Consider the following 22,125-nt stretch of genomic DNA (forward strand, 5'->3'; position numbering starts at 1 on the left):
ATATCACTCAGACAGACTGCATGCCCTCAAAAGTCAGAGAAATCACTTTCCAGAAACACAAACAAGTGAGAAGACCCTACCACAGAAACTACCAAGACTGCAAAAAATAGCTAACAGGAAATTCAGCATGGCTATTAGCACAATGCTGTCTAGCATCTAGAAATTATATTTCTGTCCCTTTTGAGTCAGGGCCAATTTTGGCCCAAAGTTCCAGATGAATTCAGTGATTTCCTCTAGTCAAGAGCTTTAGGCTATTCAAGACAGTTACTACACTCCTTCCCTGGATCGACTTCTAGTGGTGATCCATTTTTTACTGTCACAGTCCAACCTAGTTTGTGGTGGCACTCAAGCAAGCAGAGCAGCCTTGTGTCTTCCCCAAGCAGCAGGCAGAGGTCTGAGATGGTGTCACACACTGTGGCTCCACACACAGGCCTGCCTTGCTGCAAGCAACTCCTTCTCATTCTGGTTTGTTATGATTAAAAATGCACATCACCCAGCGAGGCCTTGGAGTGGAACTCAGCTGGAAATTGGATCATTAATATTCCTTCTCATGCCCATTGCCACAATTCCTTACCTCTCCACAAGCAATTGCTAACAATGCAACAATTTAGGGTCTCAGACTAAAAGTGAAGTCAAGACTAAAATGCTCATTGTTACTCCAATTCATCAACCCTTGTCCATACCTTGGCATCTCATCAAACTTATGCCAGTGTGCTGCATGTCAGATGTCTTTCCACCCTTTGAACTGCCTTTCCCCAGTTTATCTACCAAAAGCTCTTAAGATCCATATCATCTTAAACCATCAGAAACAGGATTCAAGATTATCCTCATTCCCGAGCAGATGGAAACACAAGGAAGGAAAACAATTAATTCAAATAATCTATCCACTCATGGTTTTAACTCTTGGTCACCAGACTTTCCACACAGTTAAAGTACTCTAAATGGGTTGCAAAGAAATGCAAACCAAGGGTAGAATGTACCACATGGTGGAGAATCCCACAAATGTACAAAGGGGGATCTTTTCTTATCTAGCAAATTTATCTACACAAGCTCACAACAACCCTGTGTGCTGTTACTGCTGCAACTTATTAACTGGGCAAGCTGGGAGAGATGTGCAAATTCCCCACCACTGCTACAGTGATCCCTTGACAAAAAGGATCCAGAAGCATAGAAATGGCACAGGACACAGAGCAAGTGATTGAAATCCCCCATAAGTCTCACTGTGTGCGCTCTTTGGCCTATTTGAACTTACCTTCCTGTATGGTGTTTACATCAGACAGCAAAAAGCACAACACAATCAGGACTACAGCACTGATCATGGAAAAATAAAAATGAATAGGCATCTTTTCTCTTGGGACTTTAGCATCACCTCTGTGGACACTGGTACCAGGCAGAGGAAGTCTGTCCTTGCTTGTCAACTTACTGAGCTGAAATTCCTTTGGCTGCAGGCAGCACAGCATCCAAGAGGTTGAATATCTACTTTAGAAGTGGAGAAACCTGCTAGCCAGCATCTAGCATAAGGCAGCTAGGAAAACATCACAGTTCACAAGAATCTGGATGGCACCAGCTATAAATTCTGCTCCAAATATCTATTAATTCTCCATTGCCTTACTCAACTACCTCAAAAACATCTCGTCCCAGTAAACATTTTGCATCTTAGGTGGATAAACTGTTTGGGACTCAAAGGATCTGTTACATATTATTGAAATGCCCCTCAAGCTGAGGACTTGCTTCATGTGCCTCTCCATAACACAAATACAATACAAATATCTTCAGAATTAAGTGTTTGCTAATTATTACAAGGGCATGATTTATTTTTAAACTGCTCCTGCTACATGCAAATTTGCACGTTTGGCACTTACATTTTGATGTCACTGTTTCTTTAGCTTTATGTCAGAAATAATAGTTTTCAATGAAAAAACTCTGAAAGTAAAACACATAGCTACATTACCAGCCACCTCAGTGCAGAAACATGAATGGTGGCCATCTCAGAGTGATGGGCTTCAGGAAGGTACACAGCAGTATCAGCTCAAAGGAATTCGGAAAATGAGCTGTCCCATCAGTCAGCTGGAATAAACAAAACCCTGCCACACCAATCTGAGATAAGCACAAAGAAATAAAAGAAGAACCAGCGAGTCTGGAATTATATGGCTGGTCTTACCTACTTAAAATATGTACACTTTTCAAAACCAAAACCCTAACAAACTTCCTCTGCCGCGCCACAGACATTTCCCTTCAAGTAAGAGGAAGTAGCCACCACCACTGCCTGTTCCCTTTAGCAGCTCAGTTAGTTGCTGGCATCTCAGCTTAGCGCTCTGTTCACAAGGGCAGAGCCTTGGTGGCCCCTGAAAGCCAACACAGCTCCAGCAAACACAAATCTGCAGCCCACAGAAAGACAGGCAAGTGTTACATACATTAAGCGTATTTTAAAGAAACAATAGATAAGAACAGAGCTCTGCTATAGGATTTATCAGCTCTGGACTGCTTTGAAACTATACTACATGTAACATCCACAAGGACCAGTGAGTTCTTGCGTATCACTGAAAGCCACAAACTCTGGGTACCTCAGTCATTCAGCCTCCTATCAATGTTTCAGTGTCAGCTTTTCCTACCTGAACTGAGAGGCAGTCCCAGAGTTTTCCTAATCCAGGCCCCAGCTTCCCCAGCATTCTCGGGGCCAAATTACATGCCTTTCTAGACATCCCTCTCTGTGAGCACGAGAAGGGCAGAGCAGAGGGTGCTCATAGCAGTCTTGTTTAGGGAGCACTGGCTATCATGCCACAAATTAACTTAATCTTCAATTATTTAGGGGGGACAGGCAGAAAAATCTTGAACAGTTTCTTCTTTCCTGCCAATTGTTCCCATCTTCTACCTCAGTTCTGGCTGGATTCCCCCTTCCCCCTGTCCTCAGCTAGCACTGCCAGGCTCAGTCCTCCTCACCCTAGCCCCCCCTCCCCAAGGACAAGCAAAGTTATTACAATAATGAATTAGCCAGGCTGCTTACTGCTGCCAGTGGCGAAGGCAATTATCCCACTCCACGTCCCCAGCCACTGCTCAGCTCCCTCATAAAGAGAGGCTTTTGGGGCCGCTTTGTGCTTTGATTGGAAATGAAGAGATTGCTAATTAGGGAACCCCTGCTGGGATCGGGCTGGCAGGAACAATGGTGAAACGGACGGAGCACACGTCCATTTGGGGGGATGGGGGGGAAGAGAGAAATGTGAGCCCCTCTGTAATGTAGTGCATCCTCTACTCACACCATAAACAACAGGGCAGACAATTTTATAGAGATTTTCACCTTTTAAAGTATGCTAATTTGTTTATAGAAAGCAATAATTTGGTGTGTGTTTGCATAGGTCAAAGCCTGTAGTTTTTGTGTACAGTATGGATTGACGCATGCGTGCACGCGTACACTCTTGAAGAAAATGCCTCTAGAAACAACTGTGGGTATCTACACAGCTGACCCTATATTTCTTGTTATTCACTGGGCAGCAGACATCAATCCTGCATTAACAGGAAAAGATGCTTAGAAAAGCCTGTTGATGAGTATTAACATAGAATTTTAATGCCTGAATTCACAAATCACCAAAGTTGAAAATGGTTTACTAAATTAGCCAGTTCACCTGAGGCTTGCCCAGTAACTGCTTCCACTGCTTTGCCCAAGAGCTTTAAATGACAAGTGGACCTCCAGGAGGAGAAAATTTCACCATTAACACAATATTTTCTTATACTCATCTTGAAATTTCTTCTTAATTCAATTGCTCTAAATGTCCATGGAGGGTCACAGGAGCTAAATTCACCTTTCTCATCTGAAAAATTGTGCACCAAAAGATTAGAAAATATCTCCCTCACAGTGCACAGGCACATGTCAATTACTTCACAAAACTGCACCAACAGCCCTTATACACATAGTGTGCTCTGGTTTTGGACTCCAGCGACTTTTAACTCTTGTCAAAGAAAAAAATAATTCTCCCAACATTTCAACACAGAAAACATACCATTTATATACAGCCTGTCAACAAAGTAAATGCCTCACTTTTCTGTGCAAAGCTGATAGAAAGCAGTTGGAACCTATCCTGCATTACTTGATTAACTACGTAATTCATCAGGGGAGCATACAAATGCCACGTTAAAACTGAAAATACAGTTTTCAACCACATATTCGACTTACCATGCAAAAAATTTGCATACTGTTGATTAGTGCAATACATACACTATACACTAAGTGATTTATGTAAGCTAAAGCAAATTTCAAATTTGAAGATTGAATTTACATTTCAGAATTCCCTTGCAGATACTGAAGCATTTGAATATACAAGTGTAATATTCCCTGAAAATATTTTCAGTAAAATAGAAGTCTTAACAGAAAGCGATCACTAAAGGGCAGAAACACAGCTGAACTGAAAATGACTTTCAAATTCACAGACTATTTGCTCACCTCTAGTGTTTATATCCTTCAAACAATTGTAGGTAGTTTTCACGTTCCCTTCTTACTCATCACTTAGCCAAGATTCACATATTTAGTTCTTTTGATCTTCCCTCATAAAAACAATCCCTCCAGCTCTGTTATCATTTTTGTTGTTCTTCTCTTACTACCTTCCAAGTTTCCTCTGCATTTTTTGCTGCCAGTGCCCAGAGCTGAACATCTCACCAGAACAGTACCAAGCAAGAACACTCCCTCACTGCTTCCTGGTGTCCTGCCTGCACACAACACAATCAAGTCTCATACAAAGGCCACTGTTTGCAGCCTGCCCAATCTGCTCCCTTGGCCTGTCATGCTACAGTGCCAACACCAATGACACTTGTCTGTCACTACCATTGCCCCACACTCTCTCATTCAGTTCTCACCTGTGTTCCACTTACCTGATGGGAGTATTTCTCCTCTTGTAGGTACAGTCAGAAAGTAAGACCCTCTGCTAAAACCATGCTTACGGTTGTTTTAGGTTGCTGACAACCATGTGTTTACCTACTGCATGTATAAAACCTGACCACTTAAAAGCAAAGAAACATCTACCTAGTAACACCAGAACCCAAACTGTAATGTGGTGTACAGTGGCAGAGCTTGTTTGCTTTCACTGCAGCTGTACCAGTTTACACCAGCTGAGAAGCTATTTCCATAAGTCTTGGATTGGCCATATCACAAACAATCACAGTCAGAGAAAGTACAAAGAAGGGTATATTTCACTGCAGCAGCTGTTATTCTGATGTATGAAGCCTCTTTACCTTGATTTCATAATCCAAGCATTTACGTTATGGGGATACAGCTATACTGAATGTACAAGCAATTCAATGTACCTACCAATTGGTTCAGGAATTCTTTGGTAAAGCACTTACCATTGCACTCTTGATAATCAAATTCTTATTTAACAGAAGAGGAATAAAACTTGTGGTAAAATTATGAATGTACAGGCCACCTGTATTTGAGATTGATGAATGGGCCTCATTACTACATCCATTCACAGGGTCTGATTTTGACTAGCCTTAATATCCTAGCAAAGGGGGATGAAAGAATGTGGTCTTCTCATGGCATTATAGCAGGCAGGGCAGGGGGACAGGTTGGAAGAAATGATCAAATGTTCTAAAATCCTGAAAGACAGAAGAAAGCCCATTTTCTCTCAGATTGATTCTATTGTGCCCTTAGTAATGGGCTACTATTTCTGTCCTCATGTAAAACTCACTTTCTTTTAGACCCCAACTTCCTTGAAGTAAGCATGTTCTTAATATTCATCCCTGTGGAAAGCTGGGAAAGTATGAACATAAAAGCACCCAAACCAGGATTTCTCCCCCAAATTCTTTGTGAGGCAATACAACCACATTCTGCCACACAGAGTATGGGCAAACCCCAAAGGCTTTTAGAGTGTATTGAATTTCTTTCTCTAGTAGATTTAAGCGTAAGGTTTTGTATTTTAAATTACCAATGAAAGAATCACATCTCTTCCTGTCCTCTGCAGAAGTGTAGATTTTCCTTTAATTTGACACCAATATGTGTTACATTCAGAGAGCATAAAACAACATTCTTCCTGCCTATTTGTTTCCTTTAGGAGTTTAACTTTTACAAATTCAGTTGTAGAAAAATGAAGTTGCTCTACATAGGCTCTTTAATACACCTCTGTTGCAGAAAGAAGAGATCCTACCATCCTTCTCAACTGAGCCACATTTGTCCTGCCTCCTCCCTTGTGTTAACACTTGTGTTTGTACAGCTCAGATTGAGGAGGTGGTCTGGGTTAAAAATTCCATAAGGTTATCTTAATTCAAACTGACCACATGCAGGATTACTGGAAGTCCAGCTGAACACAAATTCCTGTACATGGCATATGACATGCAGCAGTTGTGAAAGTTGTGAAACCATTAGCAATGTCAAAAGGTTTCTTAAAAGCATTCATACCTGGGGTATTTTTCTTTGAAAATGTTCCCATTTGTGTAGATAAATGATGACATGGTTGAGACAGAATGAGATTGAAAGACATAAGTTACTGAACTGAAAAGCATGGTGCTGTCAAACTAATACCTGCTTGAAACAAAACCTATTCGGTGAGAGATCTGAGAAGCATAATAAATTTAATTCCAAGAATAGGCTAAAGGGTGACCTGATCTAATTGTAAGTGGGGGAAAATCTAATCGTGGAAAGTTCTTTAATCTAGCTTTAAAAGAATATAAAACAAGATTATTCTTGGTATCCGAAACTAGACAAATTTCGCTTAGCAATAAAGACATTTTTAAACAGCCAGAACCAGCCATTGGGACCACTTGTCATAAGGCATGCTGGTTATTCTATCACAATGTCTGTAACTCAAGGTTGTACATCTCTCTAGTAGATGTTGATGTTGAGAAGCTGCCCAGACAAGTGCAGGAGTTACTAGGTGGATTTTAGATTTTAATGCAGTTAGGCCTAAAACATGAGTAGTATGGGTTTGCCTTAAAATCTGTTTAGAGTCCTCGTGGTTCTTTGAGAGTTGTAGAAAACAAGACAAGTGTTCAAAGACAGCATCTGCTTTTCTGAAGCTGTTCACTGAGTGTTTGTGCTGTGTCTGCTATCCAATACTTGTTTGTTCCCAATAAGCTTCAACTAAGAGGAGTCATACATGGCTTTCATAAGGCAATTTCTTATACATTATCATAATTCTGCTATGAAAAATTACTTATTTTTGCCAGGGGACACATGCTTTATCTACCAGAAAGTATAAAGCATATACAAAGAATGTGTAAAGGCTAATGGCAAATGCTGTGAAGTGCACACATCTTAAGCAGAAAAAGCAGTCAGTTAAATTTGTCCACGTCTTGAATTCAATAATCTTTAGGTTGGTTAGAGGTGAGGAAAATGAGATTTAATTCTTTTAAAGCCTCCTTTACTGTTTTGAAATTTAGTTCAATCTTCATAGAGCAAGTTGCTGATGAGAACAAATACTATAAATTCATCACATCATGGTTACAAAAGAGTGAAGTGAGCTGCTCGTCAATCAGTCAAGCCCAATATGTTTGCATTGCTAGCAAGGTTTGCCTACACACTACTACAGTATTCATTTTCAGTACGGGTGCACTGAAGTCAAGCTGAGAACCCTGCTGTAACACATGCGCATACACAAGAGAGGAAAAACTGTTCTTCCAGTTTCTCACATATGCTGGCTAACCAAACATGGCTCTACTATTAACAGATAAAACAAATCCATCATTTAATTCAGAGTGTCTCATAGTATTGGGAAAAATACTGCTCTATTCTTCTCCATTACATGTTCATTTAGTACTTTATTGCCTACTGAAGGCTTCTCAAAGGCACACACTGTTGTTCTCCACCCCCCTCTGTTTGTGTTATTGCAGGCTGTGTTCAAAAACTGATCACCTGTTCCTTCTGCAACATCTCTCAAACATCAGCTTCACTTTCCTACTACAACTTACTGCCCCTTGGCTCTCAGCAAAGAAAAGCTATATTGCCTTTTGTCTAAAGGGATCACACCAGCTTTTTTATCCTTATGGATTCTACCTTTCCATAAGGGTGACCCAGGACAAATTATGTTCACCTCATCATTCACCAGGAAAGGCAAAGAACTTAGAAAAAGAAATTGTGTATCTACTGAATATTTTTTAGAGTTTTCTTTACTCTGACATGAAACTGTTAAATACTCTGGCTGAATTCGGTGAGCTGTCTTTCAAAATCACTTTCTGAAACAACTCATTGTAGGAGCAAAAGTCCTTGATGATATTGTTAATTTTTAGGAAGCCCAAGTAATACTTAATCATCTGAAAAGCTAGGCTAGCACAGCCTGGGGAAAGAGAAGACAGCAACCATCAAAGTCGTTTGTGTTCTCAGTTTCAAGTACCTGACTGAGGAAGCAATCTCTGAATCCTGGCAGATGCAGACTTCCCTTATAGAGCTCCAGTGATGCACCCATGAGGGCTGCAGCAAGGCTGGCCCAGATCACAGGTGCAGGACTTGCCAGGTGGTAGCCTCTTGAAAAAGTTCTTGTCCAGGCTTGAGAGAGAATGTCCTTCTACATACAAAGAACTTCTACCTTTGACTGGCCTTGAAGACAGGTTTAAAACAAAGAAAGGAGTCACTAAACTCAAAGAGTAAAACATTCTTTTAGAACCACAATAAAGACTATACAGCAGTTCAAGACACTGATGCAAGGTTGTGGCAGGGGGCAAAAAACAACCCCACAGAGTCTACTGGAGGCAAAGAGCATTTAGAGACAGGACTTAAATCCGAAAAGTATTGGAGAGTGTAAACAGTGAGGAAGGACTGGGAAACATGAGAGAGAACTAGGGAGAAGAAAAAAATCAAGAACTTATCGTAACTGTATAACTATGAAAATTTCTCTTGTAGTAGAAGGAATTTACCTGCAGAACTGTCATCCCAGAAGTGAACAGGCGTGGAAGAAAGCAATGCAAGCAAAGCAAATCAAAGAGAAGAAAAAGAATGGAATAACCCAAGAAGCTTTTCCCCCTCTGACTGTTGTGATTTCACAAACTGGAATATTTGGTAAACTTAGGGGATTTGTACTAGTATCACAAAATACACATAGACAATGGAGGACAAATACTTCCCCCCAAATCAGTGGTATGTTACTGTTAAGAAACAGTTTCCCATGCTCAGAAGAGGTTATAGGCTTCCCCCTTTAAGGAACATTTAAGCATGGGACTATTTTTTCTTCCCTAATGATAGGAGAAGGAAGTGAAGGAGGTCAGAGTCCTGTAGATCTCTGTGCACTCCCTATGGTCTAGTTTAGGAGACTTAAAAGGATTCAGATTAACTGGGGTGGCTTTGTTGATTACACACAGAGAGGAAAATGACCCCATGTGGTAAGTGTTTCCAGGACAGCTGCTCCGTTGGTGAAACACTGCTGCATTCCAGAAATAAACTCCTACAGTCAAATTAGCAGCTCGAGTCCTCTCCACAGAAAAGTGCCTTTACTAAAGTTGCAGCATTTCCCAGATGAATGGGAAACCAGCAGCATAAATTCCTGCTTAGCTCCGCTTTTAAATAGAAAATGGTACAAAAAGATGTTTGTACATTATCAAATCAGTCTTCATAGTCACATAATTGCCCCACATTACTGATGGGCTCAAAACAAAAAAGGAAGTTGGGAATATTTCTGGTTGGGACGGAGAGCTAAACCTAGCATGGTTCCCCAACACTTCAAGCCTGTCACAAGTTTTCCAGGTCTGAGGGCTTTTCAAGACTTCAGTGTAAAACATTTTGGGTTGATTCCCATGCACATCAGTACCTACCAATGCAAAATATTGAAATATGCAAAAGATTACAAGCTACATGTGTAGCAGGATAGGAGGTACTGCTGCCCCTTCCCTGGCCTCTTCTAGCTTCCAAAAAGTAATGCAAAGCTGTCCTCGCACCACAGAGGAGAATTCTGGCCCATGAAAGTTAATGTGCTCAGAAGCCTCGAGGCATTTCACATTTTACTGAAGACATACAGCAGCAAAACTACATGAGACTACACGAGATTCCAAGTTTACCCAGGTTTACAATTACAAGTTTACAGATGGCGGTATTGGTAAAGGCCCAAGAAATTCTGGGGGAAAAAAGCCAGAACACCAAGCTACAGTTTTCAGCAGATAAGAGGGCACTTCTTCCGTACTCTGGGCTCACAGGATAGGTGTACAAGAAGCAGGTTCCACCATATAACCGCTGAGTGCAAGATTTTTGTGGTCCTTCCTCTTTCTCACACTGTACTCTCATCTTAGAAGAAAAATATCTTCTTCTTGTCCAAATTCCTCCTCTGTCAGGTAAGACCTGGGAAGGTGTTCCCACATGCTGCACTGCAGAAAGAAGGTATAGCAAGCATATCACTCCCTCTCACTCACAGATGGGAAAGGCGAAGCCAGAAGCCATTGTCAAAGTTACAAGGAACAAGTATCAGCAAGACAAAGGCCCTGCTGGGTGTTCTAATGTAGTGACCATTTACTTCAAGAAACCTTCACCAGCTGATGATACAGCAATGCAAATCTCCTCTGCCTCAACACACCACCAAACCAAAACCCATCAAGTGACTAAACCTTCTGCAGAGCTCCGCATCACAGAGCAAAGGATGCCATACATTGAAACAAAGTTCCAGCTGCTGCATAATGTGGTCTTATACATAAATACCTGAAAGTGTCCTCTAACCCACTGCCTCTTTCCCTTTGGGCCTAACTTCTGCCCTGAAAATGTTACCTCAAGAATCACACAGTCAGAGGGAAGGAACACCGTACAGAAAGGGTAAATTCAGGAAGAATCGTTTCCGCTTAGCTCAGTCTTGCTCCGTGGCTGCAATCTTCACTGCTACTTTCAAAGTGGCACAGCTTATCTATCCTAGGGACTTTTGCAGCTTTAGAAACACTACCTATAGCAGGAGAAAAACATTCGGGGTGAGCAAGATTGGATACCCCAAAATACAGATTCTACATGTCTGTAACAGAGTATCATGTAAACAACTAACTGCAAAACGTGACAACACCAAATCCAGTTGTAAGAAAAGTTATTAGGAGAGCTACACCAGGTCAAGTTGTCACTTAGTCCCATATTCTGCCTCTGATATCAAACACTGACATGTGCTCTGGGAAAGACTGTAAGAAAGGAGAGTTTTACCCCTGTTCTTAACCTTGCTGGACCTTTCAGTGTGTTCGCAGCCTGTGGCTTAGACCGTTCCCTCTAGACCATAACCTGTACTTGCCACTAATGGGTCCACATGTCCGATAAATGCCTTTATGGGGATATCTTTTTGAATCCATCCATAACTTTGCCACTGAATGACACAGGGGAAAAAAAAAAAAAAAGACTAATTTTTTGTGATACAATATTTAATTTGTTTTATTTAAAGCACTTCTTTTTAGAGAGAAAGATGACTACCTCATTGAAAAAAGTAAGGAAAATATGCATGTATGTAAAGATACTGAGAACATGAAGCAGAGCTCTCTTCTTAGCTAAGAAAATGGAGGTGCTACTTTTGCAAAGCAAAGAATTAGGCAAGGGTTACACAGGAAAATATAGGCCTACGCTCTTCTCAGTATCTTTTAGTTAAGTCCGTATCAAGTAAAGCCACCTGTACTCCCAAGAAGTCACACTTTTCACATTAACACAAATTCCCATCTCAGTTACCCTCATCTTTCTTCTAGCCACAGACTTCATGGCTGACTACCCCTAGTAGTTTCCTGGTTTGAATCAGGTTGGAAGCTCTTTCAGACAGAAGCTGTCTCATGGCTAAATGCAGCAGCCCCAGCAGTAGGGGTCGTGTCATGAAACAAACAAGGACAAAACACAAGCAACATCCAAAGGTGCCTGTACAACTCATTGCTATAATCTGAGAGCTAGTTAAGAAGAAGTAGAACAGTCAGAGCATGATTTATTAAGTAGTAGATAATAATTTTATATTACATAACATACAATGTTGCATACGATATTAAATTCATTATTGTGAGCCTCAAATGTTCAACTACTGATCAAGTCCCAAAATAAACATAATTATATATTCTATTATGCATTGGTGGTTATTCATATAAGCTCTTTTTTTTTCTTTTTTTCTTTTTTTTTAAGAATGTAGTTGGCATTGCTTTTTAGTTGTTCCCTGAAACCTTGTGGTATAGACACTTTTCTTCTTTTAAAAAAAACCTGTAATTTTTCTCATCATTTTGTTTCACATGGTCAAGATGTAAAGTCAAACATCAAGTGCTGCAATAAAGTTGTTGGCAACATCAAAGAGGATGAAGTATAGAAATTATATGTAGGGTAATTAAATGGCTCTGTATTTTATTTGCATATCTCTATATATAAGCTGGCCTGACTCAATAAAGAAGCATTTCACAATAGCCTTTTGGCCCTCCTAGCTTTGTGCAAGATTTTGCAATATGCTCCAAATGGTCCCAAGAATTCTTGGTCTTCTGACCTTGCTATGGGAAGCTGCAGAGACCTGCCTGAGATTCCTCAAAACACAGCACATCCAGAAAGAGAAATGGTGCAAAGGATGTTCAAGTACAAAGCAGAGACAAAAGGAGATAGGGAGCATCATAAGCAATCTGCTCATTTATTTCTACAGGTGAGAGTCCAAATCTTGTAGTTATCAGCAGTGGTCCAGCTAATGGTGTGAGCCAAGCCCAGTTCATCAGCTGCTTGCCGCTGGTGCTTCAGAGGCAACAGTGCAAGGGCTTCCCCAGCCCACTGTGCTACAAGGACAACTGAGAGCCCAGACACGGTCAGGGCCTCCACCTCTCACAGGCCCGTGGTTGGAGAATCACGCAACAGATCCTCAGAGCTGACATTCTGCAGTGCAGTGCTCCTTGAACATGTTTTGTGCACCCCCAAGGGTCGTGTAGCTGAGTGACAAAAAGTACTGCTCCTCCAGCACCTCTGCACCAGGTGGGTGTTTCTCCTCCTGCCACCCTGAGGCCAGAAAGAAATACCTGACTTCTCAGGGCAGGTTTGGGGCTTCAGTGCAAAGGAGGTGGGATGTTTCATCATCCACTTCCCATCAGCCCACACAAGTGGCTTGCTAGGAGTTGGCATTGGGATCACAGGATAAAAAGCACTTATACCACCCTAGTTCAACTTACAAGGAAGACCTGGGAAGACTGAGTGATGACTGCCAATTGACCAGAAAGGTGAAGGGAAGTAAATGGATGGGAGAGATTAATATCCTGTGACGTGACAGCCTGAGACTTTGTAGAATCACAGAACAATTTGGGTTGGAAGGGACCTTAAAGATCATCTCATCCAACCAATGCTACAGACCATGACACTGCCAGCAAAGACTCAGTATAGCAACTCACAAGCTACCATTTGCAGCCAATCTCCATTAAACACTATAAAATACAAACACATTCTGAGCTACCTCTGCTCAGTCACCTCTCCCTGGGAGCAGACAGACAAGTGGCAAACTCAACATGTCTAGCATGGGGTTTTTTGGAATGAGTTAGCAACAGTGCAGCTCTTCCTTTGCACTATCCTAGGTAAACAGAGACTGTTGCTGGTACAAAGTGCCTCAAAGTGGCAGGAACAGCATTATCACTTCAGTGCTGTTTCCTGAAGGATCAATAAGCCAAGACAATCAATTCTTCTGGCTAGTCCTTATTCCCCAGGAGAAGCTGTGACTCTCATCCCCCGCCATTTAACTCTTCACAAACATAGCAGCAGCCCCATTAATTCTGTCCTCCTTAAACACACATTTCCCAAACCCATGTGCCAGGAGAGATTACAGAGCTAGAAGTACTGTATCCAGGTGAACCTGGTATTACCAAGAGGTATGGCCCATTACTTCAGCACAGTAGTAACACACCTACATATACTTGGAGCACATGGAGGTATTCTCATGACTGATTTCTTTGTACAGGACAGAGGGACCAAAGAAACTGTAGCTCTCTATCCCCAGCTACTTCTCTGTGCAGGGAGTATAAGGCAGTCCCAGAGCACCAGCTGATGCTCACAGAAAAGGCTACATAGACAGTAGATGGCATGAACAGTCATTACAGAAAGTCACAAGAGTGGAGCCTATTTAGAGACACAAAAGTGAGGTTCAATACTTTGCAGCAAAAAGAGAGTAAGAAGGATGGGAAGAAAACTCAGGAAGAATGGAAGAATCATGTGATTATTTGCAATGTGAAAAAGGGAATAGAGATTACTGGGGGCAAAACAGGGCTGTACTCAAAGCTTGCAGTAACACAAAGCATTTTGCTGGGATCATGCAATTCTCCACAGACAATCAAGAATGGGAAAGCAGGAACCCAGTTAAGAGATGGGCAAAACATATCTCATCAGTGAAGAGGCTCACCTTGAACTGAACAGGGAACCTGTTAGAGCTAGAATTGAAGAATGACAGTGATACAAACAGCTTGGTCTAAAGATTGGCATGAACATGTTTAAAGCTGTACACAGCAGTTTCCACCAAAAAAGCTGTGGGACTTGAGATGGGCTCCTAGAATGTCTTTCTGAGCATTAGAGAGGATGCTGATGCAAGTAATCTCTTCCCAGCCAATGTTGCACTCAGAAAATCTTTGCCTCCCTCTCCCATGCAAAGATAGCATTCACCAATGTTTATAACTTGAGTGTTGCCACACTTAGTGCTACAGACTGTGGATCTAAAAAGTATGACTGAGAAAATCCTATTCGTATGAGCTCTTCACCAATCTACCTGAGTTCACATCACCAACAGGGAAAAGTTGAAATCCCCTGTACCAGGCCATGGGAACATGATGCAACAGGGAAGAATTTCTTATTTAAAGGGAGGCAGTAGAAAAATCTGCCAATGACAATAAGTGCAATTTTAAAAAGTCCAGGAAGCGTGTGGGGGGAAAGAAAGGTCTAAGGATGAATAAATAAGCAAACAAAAAGAAAGGCAAGCCTGGTGGAAGACATACTCTCTTCTCACCCAGAAAGTTACCCTCTAGGTCCTGTGAGCTTTAGGAGGATGTCGATCAAATGCTTGTTTTAGTACACGGCTTCTGGTCATTGGTTCAGGCCTACTACAAAGAGGTGATCACAGAAAGCTGGGGGAGGAACTTGTGGAGTATATTTCCTGCTGATCCAGCAAACACAATTATGAAGAAAAGAGAATCCATTCTGAGAGCAGCGTGAAACTCTTGTGAGCAGGATCATTCGCATCTCTCATGGTTGAGCAAAAGGAAAGGGCAGCAATTCCTTAATGAATAAAAATAGCCACTCATGCCTCCTTCTCATATATGCTGGGCATATGCTCCCCAGTATCCAAAAAGCAAGATTTAGTTGCAAGATTCATCCCTCTAAAAAAAGTAATTTCCCCTAAAGATGTTGCACTTTTTCTAGAGACTTTCAGGAGTGCTGAGACTTTAAAACTGTCATTACTTTGAGGACATCATGTCAACTAAACTGTGCTTCAAGGTTTTAGAGCTGCAGTATTTCCTTTCGTGAAATTCCTATACTGTTATATTTTTTGAAGTACTTGTACATGCAAGAACATGGTAGCTTTCTTGGGAAAGTTGAAGAACACTTTTCAGTCTCCCAGTTCTTCATAAATTGTATATATGCCAGGCAAAGCAGCCTAAAATGCGGCCACCTTCAGGGTAAACAGCAGCAAGTCATTCATAGGATTCAGCATAGCAGTGGAAAGGACAAAAAGAGGAGAAGGAAGTGTATTTTGCCTGAAAGGTCAGCAGGGGAAATCTAAGTATAAACTGCTAATCTAAGTATAAACTGGCCACAGCAGAATAGTGCTGTGGAAAGGAAAGGAAAAGGTTGAGGCAAAAAGAAAGAAAACTGCTATGGGAAAGAGAAGAAGGCAGGAAAAAAAATGTTACACAGTTTTCAGCTTAGCCACAGAAAGCTCTGGTTTCAAAGTGATCTGCTGTAGATTCCAGTGATTAGAGGGAAAGAACACAATTAATATGCATTTCAAATGCATTTAATAAAGTACATTCTAGCTGATGGTGCTCTCCTCAGCAGGTCCAGGCACAGAGCACAAAGAGAAAGGGGCCTCAGGCATTCACATCAGGTCACAGTTTTAAATAATTTTAAAACTAGGGCAAGGTGCCAAATCTTACCTCAAGGTGCTACATCCAGATAGACATGTCAGCAAAAATGCCAAGTTTGGTGTATACAGGATGACCATTGATACACACAGCTCCAGATGAAACAGTGACTTACTTTTTTAGCCAGAGTTTACCACTTTTGAGTAACAAACCTGGAGCTTCATCTCAACAAGGGTCACTAAGACTAAACTCAGACCTAGCGTATAGGAAACACCATTGAATGTTACATGAGAAGCAAGTTAGTCTTCTATTTGCTTGTTGTGCCAAAATCAGAAAACCTTATTGGTGGCTTGTACAAAATGTATTTTAAAAAACAAACCAAAAAACCCAACCAAACAGCAACAAATAAAGTGAAGCAGGGCAGCTCTTGTTCCCAGCACAAACCCCTATTGTTTTCAACTATGCACCTATCTCAGTGATTTGCAGTTTTTCCCATGGGCCAATCAGCCACTTGGGATTTATAGAAGATTGTTCTCTGTAGATCTTGGAGTTATTTTGATGGCAGTCACATATCATTTTACAGACAGGGAAACTGAGGAACACGAAGATATGGTTTGGCCATGTGTCAGAAAACAACAGGTTTCTATCCCCATTCCTTTTCAGGACCTCTTTTCAGAAGAGAAGCAGGATCATGGCACAATCTTGATTTTGTGCAGTTCACCTGCTGCAGACAAATTTTCTAAGTCCCAGCTTGGAGCAAAAAAGCTTACTACTGGCTAGTTCACAACACACCAGGCCTTAGCAACACAGAAGTCCTGGGCTTGCTGCAGGCAGGCAGGCCTGCTCTTTTTCAGCAAAAGAAAGGTCTACTCAAGCTGCCCATGCATGTATGATGAACTCATCACAAAAGCAATCAGGCATTAATTTGGTCAATCATTCCTGTCACAGCAAATACAGTTCTTCAACTAGACTATTTGATGCAAGACTCCAGCTAAACTGAAGGACAGAAAAAATGCCTCGAAAGGTACCAGTCTACAGAAGTAGAACAATTTAGATATTGACTCATCTATACTGGCTTTTTTTTACTTTTTTAAAGAAAAGGTTACCCAAGAGTTAAGTAGAAACAAAAATAAATAGCAATAAAAAATCAAATCGTGTCTTCCAGGCATTAATAATAAAAAGGCAACCCACCCTCCAATCTTTCTCATTTGGAAGAGTATTTATTTGGAGTTTCTCTTAGGCGGCTGCATGCACTGCGTGCATCCTGCTTCACTGAAGAAGAGCCTTTTTGAAGCATCACTTGACTTTGTTTTAAATATCTTGCTACAGTTTCCATTTTAGCTCTGTGAGATGATTATTTTCTCTCAAACTGAAGTTATACAGCAGTTGAAAATGCTGATGGCTTAACTGGTTTCCTTTTTTTTTTTTTTTTTCCCTCTCCACAGCAGCCCTGAGGGGTTTTAACTCTTTCTTGCAGCACTCAAATCCTGCTTTTGGAGTTCAATGTTTAACTCGCGCTGGGAGACTCATAAATATTCGGAGTCACTCTCTCCCTCTCTGTTTGATTAGGAAATGAGCCTTTAACTCAATGTAATCCCCAAGCCATTAACAAAAAAGCCCTCAACAGCTCCACTATTAGAATTTCACTCCTAGCCCACAGAGGATTGAATTAGATTAACATAACTACCCGCAATCTGAGTTTATTTTCTGTGCCAGATAGAAATGTGTCTTCAGGAAAGGAAAAGAAGAGAGCTGGAGAGCAAGCATAGCATAATGAAATGTAAAAATAGATGAGAAATAGATGGACAGATGTACAGGTGAAGTGATAAAAAAGGTAAGAGAGAGAGATAGCTACAGAGCCTTTAATAACTGGCTGCTGGCTTTGGGGGTTTATGCAGAAGGCCCCTCAAAACACAGAATTGTTTCAAGAAGAGTATTTTTATCCTGCTTGTGTTTACTTCATATTCTCAGGGATTTACAGTGAGACACCTGAGCATGCTGTACTCTAGACACCTGTGCAGCAGATTTGGCACTGGTTTTATTTATAATTCCCAAGAGATGTCATATTCAGCAATGAAAGGAGAGGCGTGGAAAAGAGAATCTGCACGTCAATCATTACTTTGCAGTCAAAGAAACAAATAAACTGGGATGAAACAAAAGATGTTTGTTGGGGTTTTTTTAAGGAATGAAAAAAAATCATGCAACAGCATATGTACAGTAAGTCAGTTCGGAGGTTGATAGGTGCTTAGCCCAAAAATGTGAATCATTAGAGAAGCAGAAACCAAATAACAACCACTTTCTACTACATAATGCATTGGTCTTCCCTTTAACCACAGGTAACTCCTTCCCTCCAAATAAAAGTGGTCCTATAAACCATTGATTTTTATGCCACAGGACAGTAGGTGCTTGGTTATTTTTTTTCCATAGAGGTAATTAAAAGATACGGCAGGTTTAACAAGGCAAAAGACTCACATGCGGTTGAAAGAGAATGGTGAAGTCCAGCACTTATGTGGACAAACCTATAGAATAGTCCAAACAAATTCTTAAGACTGAATCTTTTATAGCTTTATATTTGGAAGACTTCTTTAATGCTCAGATTTCTGCAAAAATGTATGGTAAATGAGGGGGGGCCTTTTGCAGTAATTTCCAAGCATAGTCATGGTAATATTGCTTTTGTGTAGGGAAGAAGATAATTCCATTTTTATTTTTATCAGTCTCTTGGTTTTTGATTTTTAGTGGGACCTCAGACCAGCTATATGATAGATTCTTTGTTAGTTACAGAGTCAGCAATTCTAGTCCTTTAATGCTTTTCAGAAAAATCTGCTCTCCTTTTATTACAAAATAACACTGCATTATCACAGAGAAGCAATAAATGTAATATCATGGCAAAACAAACAGAAAAGGACTTAAATAATTGAAATATGTTCATTTTTAAGTAAAGCAAAAAACCTTAATAATCAAAATGAAGCTTCATATGATGAGAACTATCAGGCTCACAGTTTTGTTTTATTTAGGAGAAAAAAAGCTTCATAGCAGGCAATGTGTTATAATGATCTTTTGGGGCATTATTTGGGCATATTAATTCACCTGGTTTATCCATATTCTCCTAAAAGCCTTCCTTATATCAGAATTCTAGCTGAATAATGGAGTATTCATGTCAGGGGTTAAAAACTTAGAAAGTATCAATATGTAGTCAATATTTTTTATTCCTAGGACTTAAGTTAAATGCTTTAAGTATTATAAAATGCACATCAAAGAAATGCAAAATAAAGAACTAAAGAAGAAGCCTATTTGTCACCCTTCTACAGTCAATCCAAGCAATTCATCTACCAAGTATTTCTCAGAACCTGATGTTTTAATAGTGAGGCAGCTCTGGTTTTATTATTCTATTTTTATTAGACACTTGTTCCTCCAAATTATTTTAAGTTTAGCTTCATTTTATTTGTTGTTACCTTCAAAAATGGTAAAGGGGGGGGGAAATTTTCTAGAACAAATATTTAGTGAGAAATTTATGCTAAAAAACTTGACATACCAAAATTAAAATTGTAACATTAAGGGGTGGGGGGGGGGTGGGGGTAGACATAACAAGGTCATTTTCCTACACTTAGAAATAAATATAAACCCTAAATTTTGTAAAAATTGTAACACAAACCTCTGAAGCAAAAATATGAAACAAGAAAAACCTCTTATATTTTGACAAAAAATATTATACTAAAAGCTATTAATAAAAATTTTGGACTAATTATTGTTCTTCCTCTCTTCATATTTCTACTAAAAGCTATTAACAAAAACCAATTTCTGACTAATTATTGTTCTCCCTCTCTTCGTATTTCTGTTAACAAAAATAGTCCAAAAATATATCATTGTTTAAACATTTTGCATCTTGGCTGCTTTAAAGCAAACATCTCATTGTTGATGAGAGAATAAGTTCCTTCTCTGATTATCACTGTGCCAACTTTGCAAAGACTTGCACCCCTCTTTTGTCATTGAAGATACTTCAGTTACTTTGGGACTTTTAAAATTAAAGAAACATCAACTGCTCAATGATAAACTCCTTCAGTAAAAGCAAAATTTCAGTGTGTGTCTGATATGACAAGATTTGATATGCAGCTGGGGGGGTGTTGGGTTTGGGGTTTTTTTTAATAGAGGAAAGGTTGTCGCTTGGTTCTTTTAAGACAGGACTACTAAAGTTTCCAGGTTTGCCTTTACCAGCATGGGATAAATAGCACCTGTCCTTGGTAAGCCCTTAAGCAGAGTTACGTTATACATTGACCTTTTTGGAATGCCAGCAAACCTGGCTGTTTCTATTCCCAAAACAAAACTGTTCCACTCAAACTTTCATTTACTTATTTCCAGAGGAAAAAGCCACACTCAAATAGATAAACCGCCTGATTTCAACAAAGTTCTGAACCAACTCCTCTCCTTGTGGGTCGCATTGACCTTCCTTTGACAGAGTGAAAATAGAAAAAAATTATTACCTTTAACTATATCAAGATGCTGCCATAATTTTTAGACCAGATAAAAGGGTTCGTGCAGAACAACATTTGGATTTTAAAAAAACCCCAAAAAACAAAACAAAACACAAGCCCATAAATGCAATAAAAGGTAGAAGTTCGCTACTTACATGCTGCAGGATGAGAGATGAGGCTTGAGGCTGGAGTAGAATTTCCCTTGCCCTCAGGTGTTTCTAATTGCTGATTAAATATCTTTTGGTTCTGCCTGCACCAGCCGACAGTCCCCTCTGTGTCTCTGCCTCTCTTTGTGACTAGGACACAGTACTCCGAGTCCCAACCTATAAATAGATCCCAGCTCTGTGATTGATATAACAGGCAGCTGACAAAAAAAAAAAAAAAAAAAAAAAAAAAAGAAATAACCAGGTCTTAAGCAAGGCAGCAAAAGCTGGGCTTTTAACTCTGCACTGTGCCCAGGGAGGAGTCCCCCACAGTCACCCGTGGGCATCAGAAAGAGAAAGTGCAAGGCAATTACTTTCCTAGCAGCATTACAGCAACTTGAGGCATGTAAAGCAAATGAACAAAATTCACTGCACAAAGAAGGAGAGGGAAAACACAACTAGTAGGCTGCATCCAACTCTTTTGCAATTTAACAAAAATAAATGCCATTTTCAAAACAAGTTGGGAATTCTGACAGAACGAGAGAGGAGTTCAGAGCTGAGTCCTGGGGGTTGGTCCTGGCATGCTTGTATTTCTGCTGCAGAATAAACTAGTGGGTAGGTTGGCAATTTAACAGCTCGGCAGTCTACTTAGGATCTCTGCCCACAAACACTGTTTGATGAGGCTGTTCCTGCAAACAAAACTGAGGGCAGTGATGGTACCTCCCTATTGACTTGGCACAAGTTACTTAGCTCTAAAGGACCTGAACCCTCATTTCTGCTTGTGTCCTTGGCTGCCAGGAGAAAGTGATGGGTTACAGATATCAGGAAAGCTCTCTTACAGAGGCTGAGCTGGGAGCCCACCATCTGGACAGTGACTTGAGAGAACACATCACAAATGCTTCTGGTCTGGTCCTCATTACCTGACACAGGGGTAATGGTCCTGGATTTTCCCATATTTAGTCCCTACAGAGTCTCCTGTTAGAGCCACAGTCATGCAAGGCCAGTAACTTTTCCAGCAGGCAGCTGGCTCTCCAAGCCTTTGCCAGCTCCTAGATATTCATGATGTCCAGTAGAACCTTAGTGACAAGGGAGTTCATAGCAAATGGAATCAAAGGCAAGGCAGCTGATGATGAAAACCAATGGGAGAATGGGGAAGAAGAGGAGGAATAGTAGGCAGGAAGAGGCAAAACAGCTTTCATAACACTGCTGTCTTTGGCAACATCTCCTACAATCAACCCTAGCACCACGCTCACTTCTGCTGGCAAAAGTACTAGTGCAAACAGGGTACCAGACCCACCAGCCTTCTTTCCAACATATTGCTAGGCTTGCTTGAGCTGAGATGGTAAAGTGCTAAACTCATAAGGAGCAGGATAAAATCCTCAGGCACCAAGCCCATGCTGAACTCCATGGTTCTTTGGCTCAATGGCTAGCAGTACCTGAAGTATTTAAGCTAGTTTAGACATGTCTACACCGCACTGCAGCTGCTGCTGTTGCTGGAGTAAAAGAAAGTTGGGTCAACAAGAGCAGCTATCCCAAATCAAGGCAAGGACCCACCACATCATAGCCAAGGTCTCATTCAGCTACTTCAGCTA

At 40.7% G+C, this 22,125-nt stretch overlaps 1 protein-coding gene across 1 annotated transcript in view; it reads right to left on the minus strand.

Annotated features, from left to right (window-relative positions):
* The window catches only part of ESRRB (estrogen related receptor beta), a 144,024-nt gene extending 122,887 nt beyond the window's left edge, over positions 1-21,137 (minus strand). The window contains exon 1 of the mRNA XM_010393167.4: positions 20,546-21,137. Within this exon, the coding sequence (XP_010391469.1) occupies positions 20,546-20,547 (2 nt within the window). The 5' untranslated portion in view covers positions 20,548-21,137. The remainder of the gene's footprint in view (positions 1-20,545) is intronic.
* Between the last annotated feature and the right edge of the window lie 988 nt (positions 21,138-22,125).

Source organism: Corvus cornix, chromosome 5 (genome assembly GCF_000738735.6).
Source record: "Corvus cornix cornix isolate S_Up_H32 chromosome 5, ASM73873v5, whole genome shotgun sequence".
In the NCBI taxonomy this organism is placed as follows: domain Eukaryota; kingdom Metazoa; phylum Chordata; class Aves; order Passeriformes; family Corvidae; genus Corvus; species Corvus cornix.